The sequence below is a fragment of the Syngnathus acus genome, chromosome 16 (genome assembly GCF_901709675.1).
Source record: "Syngnathus acus chromosome 16, fSynAcu1.2, whole genome shotgun sequence".
In the NCBI taxonomy this organism is placed as follows: Eukaryota; Metazoa; Chordata; class Actinopteri; order Syngnathiformes; family Syngnathidae; genus Syngnathus; species Syngnathus acus.
In genome coordinates this window covers 10,157,536-10,175,370 of record NC_051101.1, presented here as the reverse complement: position 1 = coordinate 10,175,370, position 17,835 = coordinate 10,157,536, and the positions used below count along the sequence as shown (strand labels likewise).

Sequence of the window (17,835 nt, the reverse complement as noted above, 5' to 3'; positions counted from 1 at the left end):
AAATCCAAATCATTCCTCAAGTGACACAACACTGAAATGCCCTTACTGCTTTATTTACAAACGCTCACCAGCGATTCCACCATGTTGGGTTTACAGTTGCGTAGTGTCTTGACGGCGTAGAAGATGTCCACCATGTTCTGGTACTGGATCATCTCCAGGAGAATGTTGCAGGCACAGAAAGACCCGCTGCGACCGCCACCATTACTGGGGAGGAGAAGAGAGACCACATGGAAGTTGTTCCAAACGACAAAGCAACTGTCACTTTTCCACTGAACAGAACCAGCTTGGTTTTACATAATCTACTCGACTTGAAAAAAAAGGGGCAAAAAAAAATCTCGTTTTACACTTTAACTGGTTAAATAAACATACTACACATGCTTTGCCATTTTGTTTATTGAAATAAATTTGCATCACTTGATATATGCAGTTTTAATGTTGTGTTGTCTTGAAACACAAAGAGTATGAATATGAATAAGTACGAAGAATAACTATGAATAATTAATAGACAGAGTAACCAGGACTGACTATAAATTTGAAAGCATGTCATGTACGTATATATATTTACAAGCACGCCATGTGGAAATCAAGCTTTCTTAACATGTTGTATTATTTTATTATAATTTGAATTATTATATTACTATTCTTAATTATTTTTTACACCTTATTATTATTTATCTATTATTTATTAATTTTTTTACACAAAAATTATGTCTATTTTGCCCCATTTACTGTTTGGGAGAAATCAAATACAAGTTCATGGGGGCCACTTAAGTTACCAATTATGGATACCATAGATAAAGAGCAAATAGGAATGACAAAATACAATTTATCACATGACCCTCTTTATTAGAGACTACCAGACAGTGCAGTCTGGACGCACTAATAGAAAATTCGGTAAAAGCTGTTTCGGGGCAAATAAAGAAATAAAAGTGCATCCTGGCATTTCCTCCAACCTATTGCTCTAGTCATCACAAAGTTAACACTATATCAATAAAGTACTAAAGGACAATCTACTTGCACTCTCCTGAGGCCAACGCAGCAGAGGTAGCAAAAGTAGCCGGCGCAACCAATAAAAGCAATTGGGAGGGTAATCAATTGTTGTCAGTGCCGTGGCAGTCCTGGATTTGCAGTAGTGAGAAGCATCACATTTTTTATTAAGTCATAATTGATTTGATCTCCATAATCTCTTTCCCCGTTGTCGAGCGTAATTCCGTGTGACACCGTTGAGTGATGCGCTTTCGGGAGGGGGATGAACGTGTGATGTGTTGGCAATGCCCTGGATGGACCATTCATATTCATTAAGCGCCGTGTTGTGGGGGGGAGGGGGGGCGCGCATACCAAACAATGCAATTTAATTCAAAATAACAACATTAGCAATGTTGATTCTCGGAGTCGCCGTCGTTGGTCGATTACTCACAGGCAGTGGACCACGGTGCGGCCTTCTCCACACTCTCTTTGCCACTTGTGGACTTGAGCCAGCAGGTTGAGGAACGCCTTCTTAGAGTCGGGAACGTCCCGATATGGCGACCAGCGAAGGAATTGGAACTGACACACCACCAGCTGGCCCTCTTGCAGCTAGAAGGTGAGAAACAAAAGTAGAAGCGTGAGGAGTGGATGGGTTAGGGTGCGGCGAGGTTCTGCCAATAGGGATTGACTTGCTGACACGGACCAACGTTTTAGCAATTTTGACTTCAAACAATTTGAGTTTTTGTGTTGTAAAGCAGGCAACAAATCAAAATGTTCTTTTTTTTACTTCACAGAAAAGACAGATTGGACCGGAAAACAGACGTTTTGCGTTCAGTAAGCCGATCAATTGAAGTGTATGCCAACGTTATCATAGTTAATGAAAACAAATGGGAAAAAAAAAACCTAAAATTGAAAAAACATTTAATGAAATAGTTAATGAAATTTTCTATATTTTTTTTACTTATTTTTAGTTTTTAAATAAATATATATTTTTAAATTTTATATATATATATGTGTATATTTATTGTAGTTTACTTTCTTGCCATCGACACCAACACTCAACAAATTCTTCATATATTAAAAAAAATAAAACTCGAATCGAATAAAAATTAAACTAAAAACGGGATAATTAAGAAAATAAAAAAGTATAAAAAATTTTAACTACCTTTTCCAAAGACATAAGAAAATGCATTAAATTTAAAAAAATGCATTAAATTTGTTTAAAAAAACAAAAATTAACGACTGTATAATTAAAAAGTCACATTTTAATCCTGCTGTATGCTTAACGTAAAACGGGACAAATTTTACCCTCCGTCACACCAGTAAAGGATATTATTTTCCGCTTAATTGCTCGTTTGCAATATTATTGCAAGTCACTCTGCAATCCCTTTGCCAACAAACCGAAGGATTTCTTTTGGCTCTGGTATTTACAGCTGCATCAGTATTTTATTTTATTTTTTTGTCGTTTACTAGTTTTGTTTGAGCGTTCCCCAGGCTGCCTGCTGGCATTCTCAGCTGTGCTCAGTCAGCACAGTGACTGGGAGATATATGGGTCTGCAGTAGCAAGTGGCACAACAACTGTAAACGTGTGTGCGGGTGCGCACATGTGTGTGTGTGAGACAGAAGGAGGTCTCAGTGTGTTCATAACCTTGCCCTCAAGACTCTCACCTAACACTTAAGGAGCAGTTGAGAACTGTAAGTCATGCAAATTGGCTTTGCAAAGGCATCAATGACACAGGGAGGAATTACTTTACAGCCCTCACACTGGGCTGTTTTTCTTGTTCTTCTATGCTTCTCTCAAAGCTGCACGTGCTTACAGTGCATTTCCTCCATACTGTGCTCATCATGCTTGCAAAAATCTTCCAGTCCCTCCTGTCTCCACTAAGTGACCCCCCCCCCTCCCCCCTTGAAGTCCATGAGTGGGACGCAAGTACCATGGCAAGAGAGGGTCAAACCAAGGGCAGATGATAGAGAAGGTGAGGGTGGCAATCAAGACAGGATGTCGTGGGCACGGCATGTAGCACCGCTTGCAAAAAAGCTGGCCGGGTGGACCACCTTGCATGCAGATTGCCTTTTGTAATTGCTTGACAGGGAGCAGAATTCATGCATGTGTTTATGCAGATTTCAGTGTCTAAAACACAACCTGCATCCACATCATCAACATAATGAAAGGGGTGAAAATTTTGGTTTGGTGAGAGAAGAGCAAATCCAACACATTCCCTTAAAGACCATTTTTAAATTAAAAATCAATCAATAAATAAATAAAATAATTCTATATATATTATAAAATTAATAATTATAATTAATAATATATATATATAATTTTATATACACTCACACAAAAGAAAGATGTGAAGCCTGAATTTGCATGTTGGAAAGTTGCCAAGGCTATGAATAACCTAACAGAAATTTGTGGGATGTATTTTCAAAACGAATTTATAGAAGTTGAGAGATGCTGTTGAGTAAGCCCCTGAAATCAAGATAAGATGAAAAGACCAATGCTGTAAAAATCCACCATCAAGGTTTGCATTCACACTAACACACCCACACACATGCACACACAAAGTTGTTGTATAGAAATTCAAATCATTCCCCTCAGACTGGAGCTTTTTTCTTCTTCTCAGACATGCCGACAATGCTTTGACTTTGAGATGACTCGCATATGGTCCACAGCTCATGCATTTATAATAAGGTTAGAATAATAAGCTATCCTATGTGAGTGGAGCAACATGACAAATGCATGTGTTTCTTTTTTTAAACCCCGATGATGCTCACCCTTGTGACGTTCTTGACCCGAAAGAGGCGAGTAATGACATCTTCATCGGCTGACATGGAGAGAAACTCCACCTCCATGGGTCCATATTGCTGTAGACCAGGTTCGGGCCAGTACTGGACACATGGCTACAGGTGGGACAAAGAATATAGAACAAGGGTTGGTTTAATCAGAAATGCAGTTTTGAAGCTTTTTAGGTTTAAAGTGCTGGTCAAGTGTTCACAAATGCAAATATATAATTAGGTTGAGGGCTGCTGTGCCTCCGCTTATTTGAAATGAAAGGAGGCACTTTGATTGGTCGGCTTTGATCACTCCCACAGCGGTGCAGCCTTCCCTTTGGCGTCAGTGGAAGTTAGTGGAAGCTGATAGAAAGAGAACAGTGAGACTATTCTAAATAAAAATATGTGCTTTACCAGACAATTGGGAAACTAAAGAACTAGGGAAGTTTTTAAAAGCGTGAGCTAATAAAATGTCCAATGTCCAATGTCTAATAAAAAGAGAAATAAAGTGTGAGTGCATGCAAGCAAACAGTCCCGACGGTGACAGTAAAGATGTTTTACACTCTCGGGAATGTTATAACTTCAATAAGTCATGAGAGTGAAAAAGAACTCGAATTTGTTCATCAGGCAATTAAAGTTAAGACGTATAAAAGAGACCATTAAAAAAACATCGGCCTTTCAATTAACGAATATTTTCTCCTCATTGGGAAAAAGTGACTGAGACCGGATAGCATGTCAAAACAAACAAATCAAGCTGGTTCCACTTGGTAGTTTGATAAATCGGAATACCTCAAATAGATATTTAAAAAATTAATCATCTAGACTATTCTGAAGAAAAGTAGAAATGTATAATCGCAGCAGCTCACAATGCGCTTCAGAAAAAAGATGTCTGGTTTCACCATTGCGTCACTTGCGGTGGATTTGAAACTTACTGTATCTTTAGAGAAATCACTGACTTTTCTGACTCTGCTGTCATTATAAGATTCACACAATGAAGAAGGCCGTTTTTGACACTCGAATTTTTGCTTTCATATGGGTTATAGGAGCCCCTGGAACAACAGGAGGTGCCCAGACACAGCAGGCTGGTGTTAATAATAGCAGAGAAGAAGAATGAGTCGGGGAGCTGTAATGTTCTTTATGAGATTGCAAGCAAGGCAGAGAACTCCAATCCCTCAAATTAACTCCCCAACAGCGCCCATAACAGAGTATCGTGATTAAAGTTGCCAAAAAAGTGGCAGCGACTCGATTTTCACAAAAAGAAACAAAAACATTTGAACAGGGAGGTGATAAAAACGAAAATATTTCAACCTAGTCAACATGTTGCATTTATTGCACATTTATTTTACAGAATCCATGTTTTAAGCATTTCCACTGCCTCGGTGCAATTTTGACCAAGATGAATGATTTAGCGTGAGCCGGCGACACGATGAAACATGTTTTTTTAAATTTGTACTGAGCCGAGTTTGATTATGCCAAAGTTGTAAGTGTTTCATTTGTAAATGCAATCTTACGCGAGAAGCAAAGCGGTGTCTATTTTCAAGCGCCTTGCGTTTCATTATCTGGTACATTTTCAATATTTTTCTTAACCTTTTTCATCTTGATCACGACTGAGATTTCCTTCTCTGTTGTCGGGACGACATGAAACACAATTAAAATCTAACAGGCGCTAGTGCAGAGGAGGAGGAGGAGGAGGGAGGAGGAGGGAGAAGACATGCAGCATGAGCCGAGATTGAAAAAGTGGGGCGCCAACAAAAAGAAGCCTGAGATGGGGCTGGAGGGCAGTAAAAGCCTATTCTCCGGAGATGGAACTTGAGGAGCGGGAAGAAAAAAAGTGGGCCGGGTGTTATCTAGTCGTTCCTTGAGATCAATGTGGTCAGGGATCAAAGCCAGACAAAATGGCATGAAGGAACTAATCCCGGGCACAGTGAGACACAGATGGAACGATGGCAGAGGACGGCGTGGAAAAGAAGTTCCGACTGATAGAAAAACTACGGTGTCACCTGTGAGACACATTTATCAACCGAGTTCATTGGGGGAAAAACAACGGACGACTTTTTGACCTCACCCAGGCTGAGTTGGACTGATTCAGTTGGTTGAGCATGACCACGGCCGTGCAACCGTAGTCGAAGACCAGCCTCCAGAAGTCGGCCGTGGTGCCGGGCAAAGGGTGCGGGGTCACGATAAAGGCAGCTTGCTGGTGGAAGCTGTCGGCCAGAGCGGCGTTGATGTAATTGTTGCTCTCCCCTTCCGTCGTCACCAGGAAGGCCAGAGCGCGATCGGGTGGCAGAACGTCCATGCTGCGGTTCTTTTCTCGGTTTCGGGGCAACAGGGCGATGCTGCACTCCTCCACATCCAAGTGTGGAGTCACAGAGTTTAGTGTCTGGAGAAGGAAGCGGTCAAATAATGAGATATTACGTTAGCTTTCTTTTAACTCAATTAGCGCTAATGCTAGCTATTCGCAACGTATCATGAACATTCTCCAAACTAACAAAAACAAAGTCCATCATATTTACTTGGCAAAGGCTCCGCATCAATCATACAACTTAGATTTGGCACAAATCTGAAAGTTTAGTGTCTGGAGAAGGAACCAAATTAACGCAACTGCTAGCAAACGCTAGCCATCCGCAACATATCATGAAAATCCTCGAAGCTATCTAAAAAATACCCAACAAAGTCCATCGTCTTTACTTGGAAAAGGCTCCGCATCAATCATACAACTTAGATTTGGCTCAAATCAGAAAGCAAATATCTTTTGGGTGGCAGGGAAGCTTCCAAACAACAGTCGCAGTCGGATAAGACGGCAGCATCAATGCAAGGCATGTTTATAATTACAGAGTCTCACTGGTCGCACATGTGCCTAATCCCCAACATACGTACATGCTTTATAATTCTTACGTAGAACATAAGGGATAAAACCGCATGAAATTAAAGGAAGCTCACGAGCTTCCCCAGTTTTTCACTTTGAAATGCTAAACCGGGATTCAGTGCGGTTGGCGGTCGACGCAAGCACTGCTGGAAGATGGGGGCGGAGGATGAGGCAAGAAGAGCATGCGAGAACACAGCTGGTTCTCTTCTCTTCGTATCAACATCTGATGAAACGTGCAGCCAGCGTGTTGTTCCCGACCAATGCTTTTAATGTGGTCGCACAGTGAAGTGTCACTATCGTCATCCCACGCCGCGATACACACAAATCCCGCGTTTGTGTGGAAGCACATGTGGCGCAAACGCAACAAAAACAAGCTCATTAAACTACTTCCTGTTTTTCTTTGCACATTTCAAAATGTCATAATAAAGCAGAGCAGCTGTACTCTGTCGCTTTGTTGTTGTTTTAAGTGAAGAATTTGAGGTTGCGTATATGTTCGGAGTGCAATATGGAGCCAATTACAACCGGCAAACAGAGTTCACACGCTTTTATTGCCTCCATCATTGTTTTTTGGTTTTTGTGTCTATTTGTGTTCATTGGCGTAATTACAGAAAAGGAAAGGTGGGGATGTGCCAAAGAAGAAACTGCCACAACAAATATTGGTTTGTTGCGTACTATTGCAAGCTAGGCGTCCATTTTGTTTGTAATGAATAATGCCGACGTCTTAATAAAAGCAGAGGGCAGAGGAAGTGAAGCTACAATTCTGCACTGATGTAAATTAGGACGTTGAGTGCTTGATAAATATCTTTAATTCTAATTTTTGAGAAACATTTTGGGGAAAAACATCAATCAATAATGAAAGAAGATGGAGTCAGTCAGAAGCAGCAGATAAGTGGCTAACATACTTTTACAGATTTGAGAATTATGAAATTAACAACACAATGAATGAAGTCAACCTGCCTTTCCTTTTTTGTTTTTTTAATAGTTCTATTCCAAACCCATTAACCGCTTTTAAAACTAATGACAGTAAAGAACGGCAAAATCAAACATTACTTAAAATCTTGATTTAACGTTTTTCTTTTTATGGCGACAGTTTGACTACGTAAGATTTCATTCCTGTTTTCATTGTTTATGGTGAGAAAAAAAACTATTCACAGATGGGGGCTCCATCAAAGTGTGCAGTTGGTTCACCATTCCAAAAACAAACCTGACCTGAAATTCCTCCCGGAGCTGTGAGGAATTACTCTGGGAATCCACCCTCAGTAACTCTCTGTAGGCAACCGCGAACTCGTTGACCAAGATGGCCGTCTCGCCGCACAAGCAAGCTTCCAAAATGGCATCATGGATGAATATATACTGTTCCTTTAGGCAAAGAAAAAACAACAACTTCAGAAACACAAATCATACATTATTCATCCACACGTACAGTCAAATATAACACATTCGACATGGATTTGTATGCTTTTAGAAGGCCTCGCTCAGGGATGTTAAAGTGTGGAAATAATAGGCACGACTTACTATAAAACAGTCAACACCACTGCAACATTAATGCACTCGATACAAAAACTAAATTAAACACGCCGGTAGTGTAACAAAGCTATTGTAGAACAAATACAAACATTCCTGGATTGGCTAGGTTTTTAATTAAGGCAAATGGCTACAACTGTAATAAACAGCTATGCCAATATTGGCTTTGCATAATAAATGTTGAATATGCAAATGAGCTTCACATCTAAACAATGGGGCGTGCCTACGCAGCACATACCGAGACAATGTTGACCTTTGTGAACGTCTCAGAGGGAATATAAAGCAAACTTGGTGGATTTTTTTTTTTTAACAAGAAGCCAAAATGTATACCGTATTTTCTGGACTATACGGCGCACCTAAAAACCTGAAATTTTCTCAAAAGCCAACAGTGCGCCTTACAGTCCGATGCGCCTTATATATGGACCAAATTCCTAAATTTAGACTGGCCCAAAGCATTGCGTCATGAAATCAATCATAAGTGGCCCGCTGAAGACTATGAATCATGAATCAAAAAGACTATGGATCATTATTTTGTGATTATAAAGTAATTTGTTGCATCTGAAGTTGAAATAAAAAAGATAAAATGGAGAATGATTTGATTTGGATTAAAAATCTGACATGATGCACTAATGGTGCGCCTTATATAAGGACAACGTTTTAAAATGGGCCATTCATTGAAAATGCGCCTTATAGTCCGGAAAATACGGTATTTTAGACTCCATTCCGGGCAAGGTGGAAAATATAAACACTCTCCTGCTATTGGCTGGCTGGATGTTTGACCCCAATTGCTCTGACCTCTGTCTGGATCATGTTGATGCGTCGTGAGCAGAGAGTTTTGACGCAGTTGTAGATGTCCACCACACCTTCACACTCAGCCATGTCCAACATGACATCCAGTACAATGTAGCAACCCGTGCGGCCCGCCCCCACACTGCCACACAAAGAAAGAACATCATTAGGAACCTCACACATCTTCAAGTCTTTTTTGAGTTGGCCTTTCAATAATGAACAGGCGCGGCTGTTGCACTCCATCGGTGCTCCACGCAATTTGAAAGCTGTAGGAGCTTCGAAGATCAAAGTCTTCTCTGGTAGCATGAAAACTTTATTGTACTTTGTACTTGTTGTTTTTATTATGTTCAGTGTCAGTGACTACCCGAAAAGATGTGACGATTTAAAATGAAGAGCTGCTTCAAAATAGTAGCTACAAAGGTTGAAGGTTGTTTTGGAATTTTTACAAAAGCTGGGTGACATGTAATCAAGAGAAATTGAGATGGAAATCCAAGGTCACCTGCTTCGATGATTAAAAATATTATTTAGAAATGAATAAAGGTATTTCATTATGTGGTAGAATAATACAGCATTTTTGAATGGGTTGATTATACATGGCACTTACTTTTTTCAACTTTAAGTGTTTTAAGTGCGACGATCAGCACTGTGGGTCAATATTCATGAGACTATTTAGAGTTTGTCGAATTTTTTCGATTCTGCGATTAAATTAAAAATGAATTATTTGTTTTTTTTTTTTCTTGTCTAATGGGATGTTAAAAAAATAATACAGGCCAGGGTGAGTCAGAAAATTTCTATCTAACAAACATGCATGCAATGCGTAATTAACCACATTATTGATATTCATAGTTTACCCAAAGTCAAGTTCTGGAATGTAGTTCATTAGCAATTGTAAAGGCCTCATACATTAGCGCCACGTAAACAAACACAGTGAAGCTCAGCTTCTAGTTCGGAGACATCACGGCAAGCGACGTGCCTTTTGTCGGAACAATGAACTTGTTCATAAGTTTGAAAGAGCATCACACAGCTTTGAAAAAAATAAAAGATAAACCCGGCAACTTCCAGCAGAATTTAAACAGCCTCTCTTGGACTATTTAGACTCAAAGCAATAACAAATGCAATTTGTGTTTTTATAGCATAATAATTCACTATGTACAAAACAAATGCACTTGTCTGCATGGTTCATTTCCTAAACAGAAGATAAACTATTGATGCTGCATTTTTTTTTAAATGTTTTTTTTTTTTTACTTAAAAGCAAGTTACCTGCAATGGACGACGACAGGACCGGCGTCGGGGGGCGTCGAAGCTTTCACCCTTCGTATAAAGGCGAGCAAACCAGTGGCGTGATAGGGCACCCCATGCTCGGGCCAGGATGTGAAGTGAAACTGACGGACCTCATGCTTGGTTGAGTATCCTCTCTGTCAACAGAAACTTCACATGAGCGTGTAAAACGCAACATTTTGCATCACAGCCAAGGGGGGCCTTTTTTTATTTTATTTTTTTTATTTAAAGACGGGCTCCCATCTATTCAGTGATGTTGCCCCTCTGTGATAGATGTGACAGATTTCTTAGCTGTGGGCATTATTTATATGGGGTCTTGAGTCTTCTAGGACAGTCGGGCCTCAGGGCATCGCTGACTCGCAGCAGATGCAGTTTTACAGACGTGGAAAGGAATAACTCAGGCCCTGGGCGCTCAAGGGGGGGTGCTGGCTGCAGTCACACAACAATTTCTCCCTCTATCCTCAGACCACAAAGTCTGCAGAGTAAAGATTTGTCGAAGACAGAAATACACCCCCATGTTCAGAAAGCTTCTAAAAAAACAAGCTGTCACCGGCTCCTAAATTCTTGCTGATTTGAATAAACAGCAGCGTGTGCTTACGAAAGAGCGAGTGTGACAGTGTGTTGATAATGCCGTGTTTGTGTTTCTAGAGACGCTTGGAGCTCTTCCAGTGAGGCTCCCCAAGGAGATTGACAGACGGCAAAGAAAGCCAATCGGGCCAAATGTTGGAAGAGCTGGAAAGACAGGAAAATGGCATCTCTATAACGACTGTTAATTCTTCCCAGATTAACACGTGACCATCGAGCCTATCAGCAGCCAACCCTGTCGAGTATTTAATCCGCTTCCCATACGCGGTTTCTAATTTCAAGGCTTACTTCAGCAGGTAAGAGAAAGACTCGAAACTGTCGTTGGTAATGATCCATAGAAAGCGCCGGAGCAGGAATAAGCTCCGTCAAACACAACTTTGCTCGAAACACTTGAATTTAAAGTACCGTTGGGAAAGCTCACCACGAAAAATGCGGGAATGAAATTTGGCTCTTATGTTCCTTGCAGAGAATTGTTGGATTCGGTTCTTCCCAATTTGGTAGAAAGATTGAGATGAACATCATCATTTCATCCAATTCATTTATTCATTGACCATGAAACTCACCCTCTCCAAGGCAAAAGTGCGGACTGTGTATTCGGCAAGCGTCTCCGTTTTAAGCAGAGTGATTTTGATGTCGCCGTACATCTCGCTGTCATCCGGCCAGTATTTACAGCATTTCACCTGCGGATGGAAAAAAATATCGTCAAAATTCTTGGTAGTCGTGATGCAACTCTAATGCAAGTGCTCGAAACAGTACTTGACATCTCATGTACTTGATTTTTTTCTTTTTTTAAAGCAATGATATCTGGTGGAATGTGTTGTTTGAAACAGTTTGAAGAAACGCCGTGATCAACTAGACACTAGCAACATAAAGAGAGAATTACTAGGCCTGACCCTGAAAAACATCCATTGCTTATTTGTTGACTCTTCTCAGAGTAGTTTCTAAATGGAAAATCAAATAGCATGCGAGGCCGGATTTCCAAAATGGTGTCATTTTAACCGTACATCCAGGTAATAACTTGGATGGGAAAATAGGGCACTTATTGTAAAATAGATTTTCTGTACGTCAAAACAAACGCGCAAACCTGTGCAGCCAGTAACCACCTTTCTCGGAATTTCTGCCGTATTTATATTTCTGCCAATTTGTTGATGCTATTACACAACATTGGTGCTTTCTAATATCCAAAGAAAACTACTGAGACAAATGTCGACATCATTTGACCCAATTCCAATATTCTGCAGAACATGCCGTGATTACTGTGGGGAAAAAAAACTGATTTACATTTTCAATTTCACATTTATTTGAGTATATTTCTTCTTTATTTATTCGCTTTTGATATTTATTTATTTATTTATTTATTTATGTATTTATGTATTTATTTATTTAGTATTATAAATGTATTATAGTAACTAGGTGTATTTTTTTCCTGTGCTTGGTTTCCACGAGAGGTTTCCGTTTACAGAATTCCCTAATCGAGTTACATAACGATTATGTATTCTAATTTTACAAATATTGTGCAGTTAATCTCATATGATAGGAACAAAACTCTTATGTTGTATTGCGAGTTCCTCGGGGGGAGGCTCACCCCATTTATCCGCATACCCCGTTCTTTTAATTTACTCCCCTGGCTTCACAATACAATCAAAATGTAGTGAACTGCAACCTGACTGATTATCCAGAAATAAAACCAGTTTATTCATAAACAACGTCAGGCTATCTTAATAGTGGGCGGAGCTAAGAAGGAAGAATCCTTCTTACCCGGCCGACTTCCACTAGTTTAGTGATCATGACGATGCTGAAACAATTCTCCTGCCACACCATCCTCCAGAAATCATAGAGTGTCTCCTGTTTGGGTCCTGGAAAGCAGAAGGAAGAAAAAAAAAAGCTGTCATATCAATAAAGGAGTTGCTGCTTTGAGAACTTCTATATTATTGAGACCTTAGTGTCCTTCCTCTGATGGCAGGATCTCACAAGATTGTGCCGCTAATAAAGAATTCCCCAAAGAGGTGACGGGTGAGACAAAACAACAGAAGATGATGATGAAAGCCTTGAAGACCATCAATCATCCTTGAGACGTTTCAAGGCCCAAAAAAAGCGACTTTAAAACAAGAAGGGAGTAAGCCAGGAAGCCATCTTTTTTTTTTGTCTCCTTCCTTTCAAATTTCATCTTGAGCGCTCTTGAGCGACTTAGTGACAGCAGCTGCCGAGGAGATGACACGCCTCCGAACAATTTGGAGTCAGTGGAGCTGAAATTTCAAATGCTCGCCGTCCCTCCGAGTTCACGGGGGAAATGACGCGGATGAACCCTCGTGTTCTTTTTGCGACAATAGAAAACGCCACAATGGTGAGAAGAATCGTTCGACTAATGCGTTAATTATCTGCTTCCTTCGTGATTAATTAAGCAAGCAGGCACAATAACACCTTTGAATCTGCTGGTGCACGAGTGGCTTCACCGACGACATAATCCTTAATTTATTACACCCTGGCTCACCATAAAAACACACACACACACACACACGATAAGACACTCACCCTGAGATGCGATGAAGTGGTTGGATCGATGGTAGCCCTGAAAGAGAGATGACATGCTGAGTAAGCCATCTGTCTCACACACAGCTGTGTGTCTCACCCTTTTCCCTCTCATCATCTCACCCGCTTCCCTGACAGTATTGTGTTTTACTGCTTTCTGACCGACTGCTGACTCGTGTCTTTGCGCTGGTAGTTTCGATGAGGAGCCGCGAGCTCTTAAGATGCTTCGGCGGAAAAAAAGAAAAATGGCAATGAATCTGTCAAAATGGGATTCTTTCGGTAAGGTTTATTCCTACTGAGTTTGAGCGATACCTGAATCGCGAGGGAAAATAGGATGGAAAAGTAAAAGTGGAGATTGTGCCATTATTGCGAAATGACAAAAGTTTTCAGTTGGAACTTTCCACGGCAATTAATGCAAATTAAAAGAAATATGTCATGGCAGTCCAATAAAAAGCATCTCCAAATTTTAAGCTAAGTCATCTAAAAGCAAAAAAAAAAATTATTTTAAGTTAATTACTAAAATTGGAGAATCTTTTCAATGTGAATAAACTAATTTGAATATATTTTCAAAATTTTAGGACAGTTTCAATTGAAACATCTTGCAGCATACTCTTGGTTGAAAAGTCTAACTAACTAACTAACTAACTAACTAACTAACTAACTAACTAACTAACGAAAATGTTCTGGGTTGGACAAAAAAAACGTGTAATAATTGTCATTATTTACAATATTGGCCCAAAAGAAATTCTCTCAACCATATCGATGATATTTGGAATTAGAAAAAAAAATATTTCTGTCAATATTGTGACAAAATACTTGCAATACAAATGATTGACATGAAAACCTGAAATTGCAAAGTTAATGAAACTTTTTGTCCACTGTTCTTGCGGATCAAAGTTACAAATGTGACAGGTTACAACAGACAATCAGCTTTCTTCCATGCATTCTTCCCCTCGTGTCCAAAAAAAAGCTGCCTTCAAACCGAATCTTACATTGCTTCCCCAAATCATTACATTCAAGTTTGTAAGAAAAAAAAAATCTTTAGATCCTTCATAACAAAAGCCCGCCGGCGCAGCCTTTGCTACATCGATGTAAGACGTTTTCATATGGCGGGTGGGGGAGGGGGGGGGGGGTGACGTGAACATGGATTAACAATGAAGTCACCTTCACAGTCTTGAGAGGAGTAAACACGACAAAACATCACCTGGGGAAAGTTTAATGCGTGGACACAGAGAATGAGCAAGCGCTCTCCTGAAAAGAAGCGTCTGTTTATCTAACCTTGCAAGGGGAAATGTTCGGCTCCCTAGAAAAAACTCACGGTCGCTTTTATGATAAGATAAAATGTATAAAAAACTATTTGACATTTGTGACAACTGTGAAACTCCCCCCTAGCCTAAAAACTGTTTGTCTTGCTAAAATTGAGTCGTAAGCAGATTCAGATAATTGGAAAAATGCCGAAAATGGAGATGGATGATCAGGCCTGCTATCCACAATTTCTCTTGGCCCTGCCAACCTAGACGCTTCCCCCTCCTCCGCTGCGACGGTCACCATGGCAACTATACTTCCTACCCAGTTCCACTTATAAGGACTAACAATGACAGCGAGGTCCTCGCTGTTGAGGACACATGTACTCATGTTCATTTCAAATCATTACGGCCTTTTTTTTCCTGTCCTTTTCATGTCTAATAAATACAATCCTGAAAGACACTGAGTATTTGTGGATAGAGGAGAGTGGTAAGAGGGGGGTGGAGGTGGGGAGAAGGAGAAATCAAGCGATGGCAGGCAGAAGAACAAGCGGTGAAGTACTTACTTCCCTGTTAATCCGAATCTACAGGGGTGCAAGGTTGAGGAAATGGGGAGGGGAGTAGAAAAAGAAGACATATATGCTAGTTAATGAAAGAAGCTTTTTTTTTTTTGGTAGACAGTTGGGTGCACGTGTGATCATGAAAAGTCACATGGGTTGAGTTCTGTATATTTTGCCCGGATATATGTTGACGTGTGGATAATTGTCAGAATGGCACAAATGAAATGAATAAATGAAAGCTATTTGAAGCTATTTTACACACACATAAATAAGATATATGTGTATGTAATGAGAACAGAATAGCAATGAAAAGTTATGAAGATGTAAATTTAAACTTCTGGTCTTGTCATGTCACAACTTAATTTTATTTTTTCCCATATAAGAGTGCTAAAGCGCTATTAGTCTCTGCGCTAGTGCGTTGATAACATATCAAACGATAAATCCAATTAATTTTTCACAAGACGGAACTACATTGACAGAATAAGTATATTTTTAATAGCTACACATGTCACGAATGTGTAATAAAATGGATGCCGGACTGGTTTGATGAGCCAAAGTGAGTGTTTCTGTGCCGATGAAATGAAAGGTAACATATTATCAGCCTGCTCTTGCTTTCTCAAAAGGCGCGGCAGGTTGTCAAACGTATGCAAAACTCTGCACCTCTTCTTCAAGCAAAGTGCACCATAGCAAGTATTAAATGAAGGGAAGGGAGAAAGAAGCGGAGGGAAACACTTTGCTTCTTCTTACCGCTGGTTTGAAAGAATATTTTTACAGTGTATATAAAATGTGGGATGGATGGATGGATGGATGGATGGATGCATGAATGCATGGATGGATGAATGGTTGAAGTGATGGATGGATCAGTGGGTAGATGGATGGATGGATGGATGGATGGATGGATGGATGGTTGAAGTGATGGATGGATCAGTGGGTGGATGGATGGATGGATGGTTGCATGAATGCATGGATGGATGAATGGTTGAATTGATGGATGGATGGATGGATGGATGGATGGATGGATGGATGGATGGATGGATGGATGGATGAATGGTTGGAGTGATGGATGGATCAGTGGGTGGGTGGGTGGATGGATGGATGGATGGATGGATGGATGGTTGCATGAATGCATGGATGGATGAATGGTTGAATTGATGGATGGATCAGTGGGTAGATGGATGGATGGTTGGAGTGATGGATGGATCAGTGGGTGGGTGGGTGGATGGATGGATGGATGGATGGATGGATGGATGGATGGAAATACAGAATGTATGATATTGATTCTATTGTAGCCTCTCTAAGTAGAACACAGAACGGTTACTGGCGGAAATAATATCAATAGTTTGTTTATTTAAATTCCCGCAGAGGCTTCCCTCATCTAATGTACAAATGTATTAGCAACAATGTCGGACTTGCAATTAACAGTCAGCAGGCATGGCTCGATCAGAAAAGGGAAACTAGGATTAAACACAGCATCAAACTCGTGGAATCCATACTGAGTTTTTGTTGTGGAGATGGAGCCGGTTCAGATCAGTAAACACTGAAGCGGTAACTGCTACGTCAGCCCGGTAGCTAACAAAACTTTCCCACCGGCGGAGGCTCCCCTGGAGTGTCGGCACTATCGATAAAACTCTTGATCTGTGCTTTGCCGTGCAGTCAAATGTTCCTCACAGCAGTTCTTCATCATCATTATCCGAATTGTTGACCTGAACATGGTGTAGCTTAGCAATAAGCTAGCTACTTTGTTTTGGAGGCTTCCGAGTGTACCCAAACGACACCAATGTCTTGACCTGATTTGGTCTTGGTGCTGCTTTTTTGTGTCAGGATCCACTTTCCCATCTTCTCTGAAATACAAAAACTAGCTTGGCGTTGGAGACGTTGGTAAGCAATGTCTGACATCTAGTGTTCAATATTGTAATTGCAACTTAAAACCACTCCGCTGCAGGAAAGAAAAAAACAGGGGTCTTGATGCTTTTAATTTTGACGCGTTGACATTTTAAATGGCACTTTTACTCAAATGATGTCTCCAAGTCAAAAAGTAACCACGGTAACCCAGCAGGATCTTAATGCTGTGCCAATCTAATGAACTCTACTAAAGCTTCTCACCACCAGCCATCACTCCAGAAGGGCGGGAAAAAAAAAATCGCTGCAGGGTGTTACTAAATTTGATTTGTCATAAAAGGTTAATCCAATCAAAGTGACCTAACTGCGTAATAAGTTTATCTTCGAAGAAATGTACCCTTCAGAAAGGCTTTGACAGAAACCGCAGTTTGCTATCAACCATCCAAGGTAGTGTCGGGAGAGAAATCATTCCGCCTCAGTTTCTCACCGTATCGAGTCCCAGTGCGTGGTGTGCAAAATAAATCTAGTGAGACAAAGAATCTATATCAGATTGCCACACTTCCCTTGACATAACTCAACAAATCCACAGCAGACACAAGCATGTGCTTCTTTCTATCTTTAGCTGCTTGCGACAACTTGATATTTTAAAATGCGGATTTTTCTTCCCTGCAAGTAGCGTTTTTTTTTTTTTTTCCCCCCAGCCGTCTATCAGCCTTTCTGAAACAAGTGAATGGGGGACAGATATGGATGAGAACTCATGGAATCAATTTACCTATTGAGAAGAGGTGAGAATTACTTGATGTGTGGAAAACACTCAAGGAGAACAATGGAAAGGATCATTACCCATCCCCGATTCCAAATCCTCAATGTCCAGCACATCCAT

At 40.4% G+C, this 17,835-nt stretch overlaps 1 protein-coding gene across 4 annotated transcripts in view; it reads right to left on the bottom strand.

Annotated features, from left to right (window-relative positions):
- ptprub (protein tyrosine phosphatase receptor type Ub) overlaps positions 1–17,835 on the bottom strand; it is a 120,773-nt gene that overhangs the window by 2,124 nt on the left and 100,814 nt on the right. For 2 of the 4 annotated variants that reach the window (XM_037274187.1, XM_037274189.1), the window contains 11 exons: positions 15,120–15,137; positions 13,313–13,349; positions 12,539–12,636; positions 11,344–11,460; positions 10,178–10,332; positions 8,924–9,059; positions 7,814–7,963; positions 5,804–6,118; positions 3,742–3,867; positions 1,418–1,575; positions 69–204 (listed from right to left, as the gene is read on the bottom strand). In XM_037274187.1, coding sequence (XP_037130082.1) covers positions 69–204; positions 1,418–1,575; positions 3,742–3,867; positions 5,804–6,118; positions 7,814–7,963; positions 8,924–9,059; positions 10,178–10,332; positions 11,344–11,460; positions 12,539–12,636; positions 13,313–13,349; positions 15,120–15,137 — 1,446 coding nt within the window. The remainder of the gene's footprint in view (positions 1–68; positions 205–1,417; positions 1,576–3,741; positions 3,868–5,803; positions 6,119–7,813; positions 7,964–8,923; positions 9,060–10,177; positions 10,333–11,343; positions 11,461–12,538; positions 12,637–13,312; positions 13,350–15,119; positions 15,138–17,835) is intronic. The other 2 variants (XM_037274188.1, XM_037274190.1) reach the window with 1 other exon arrangement.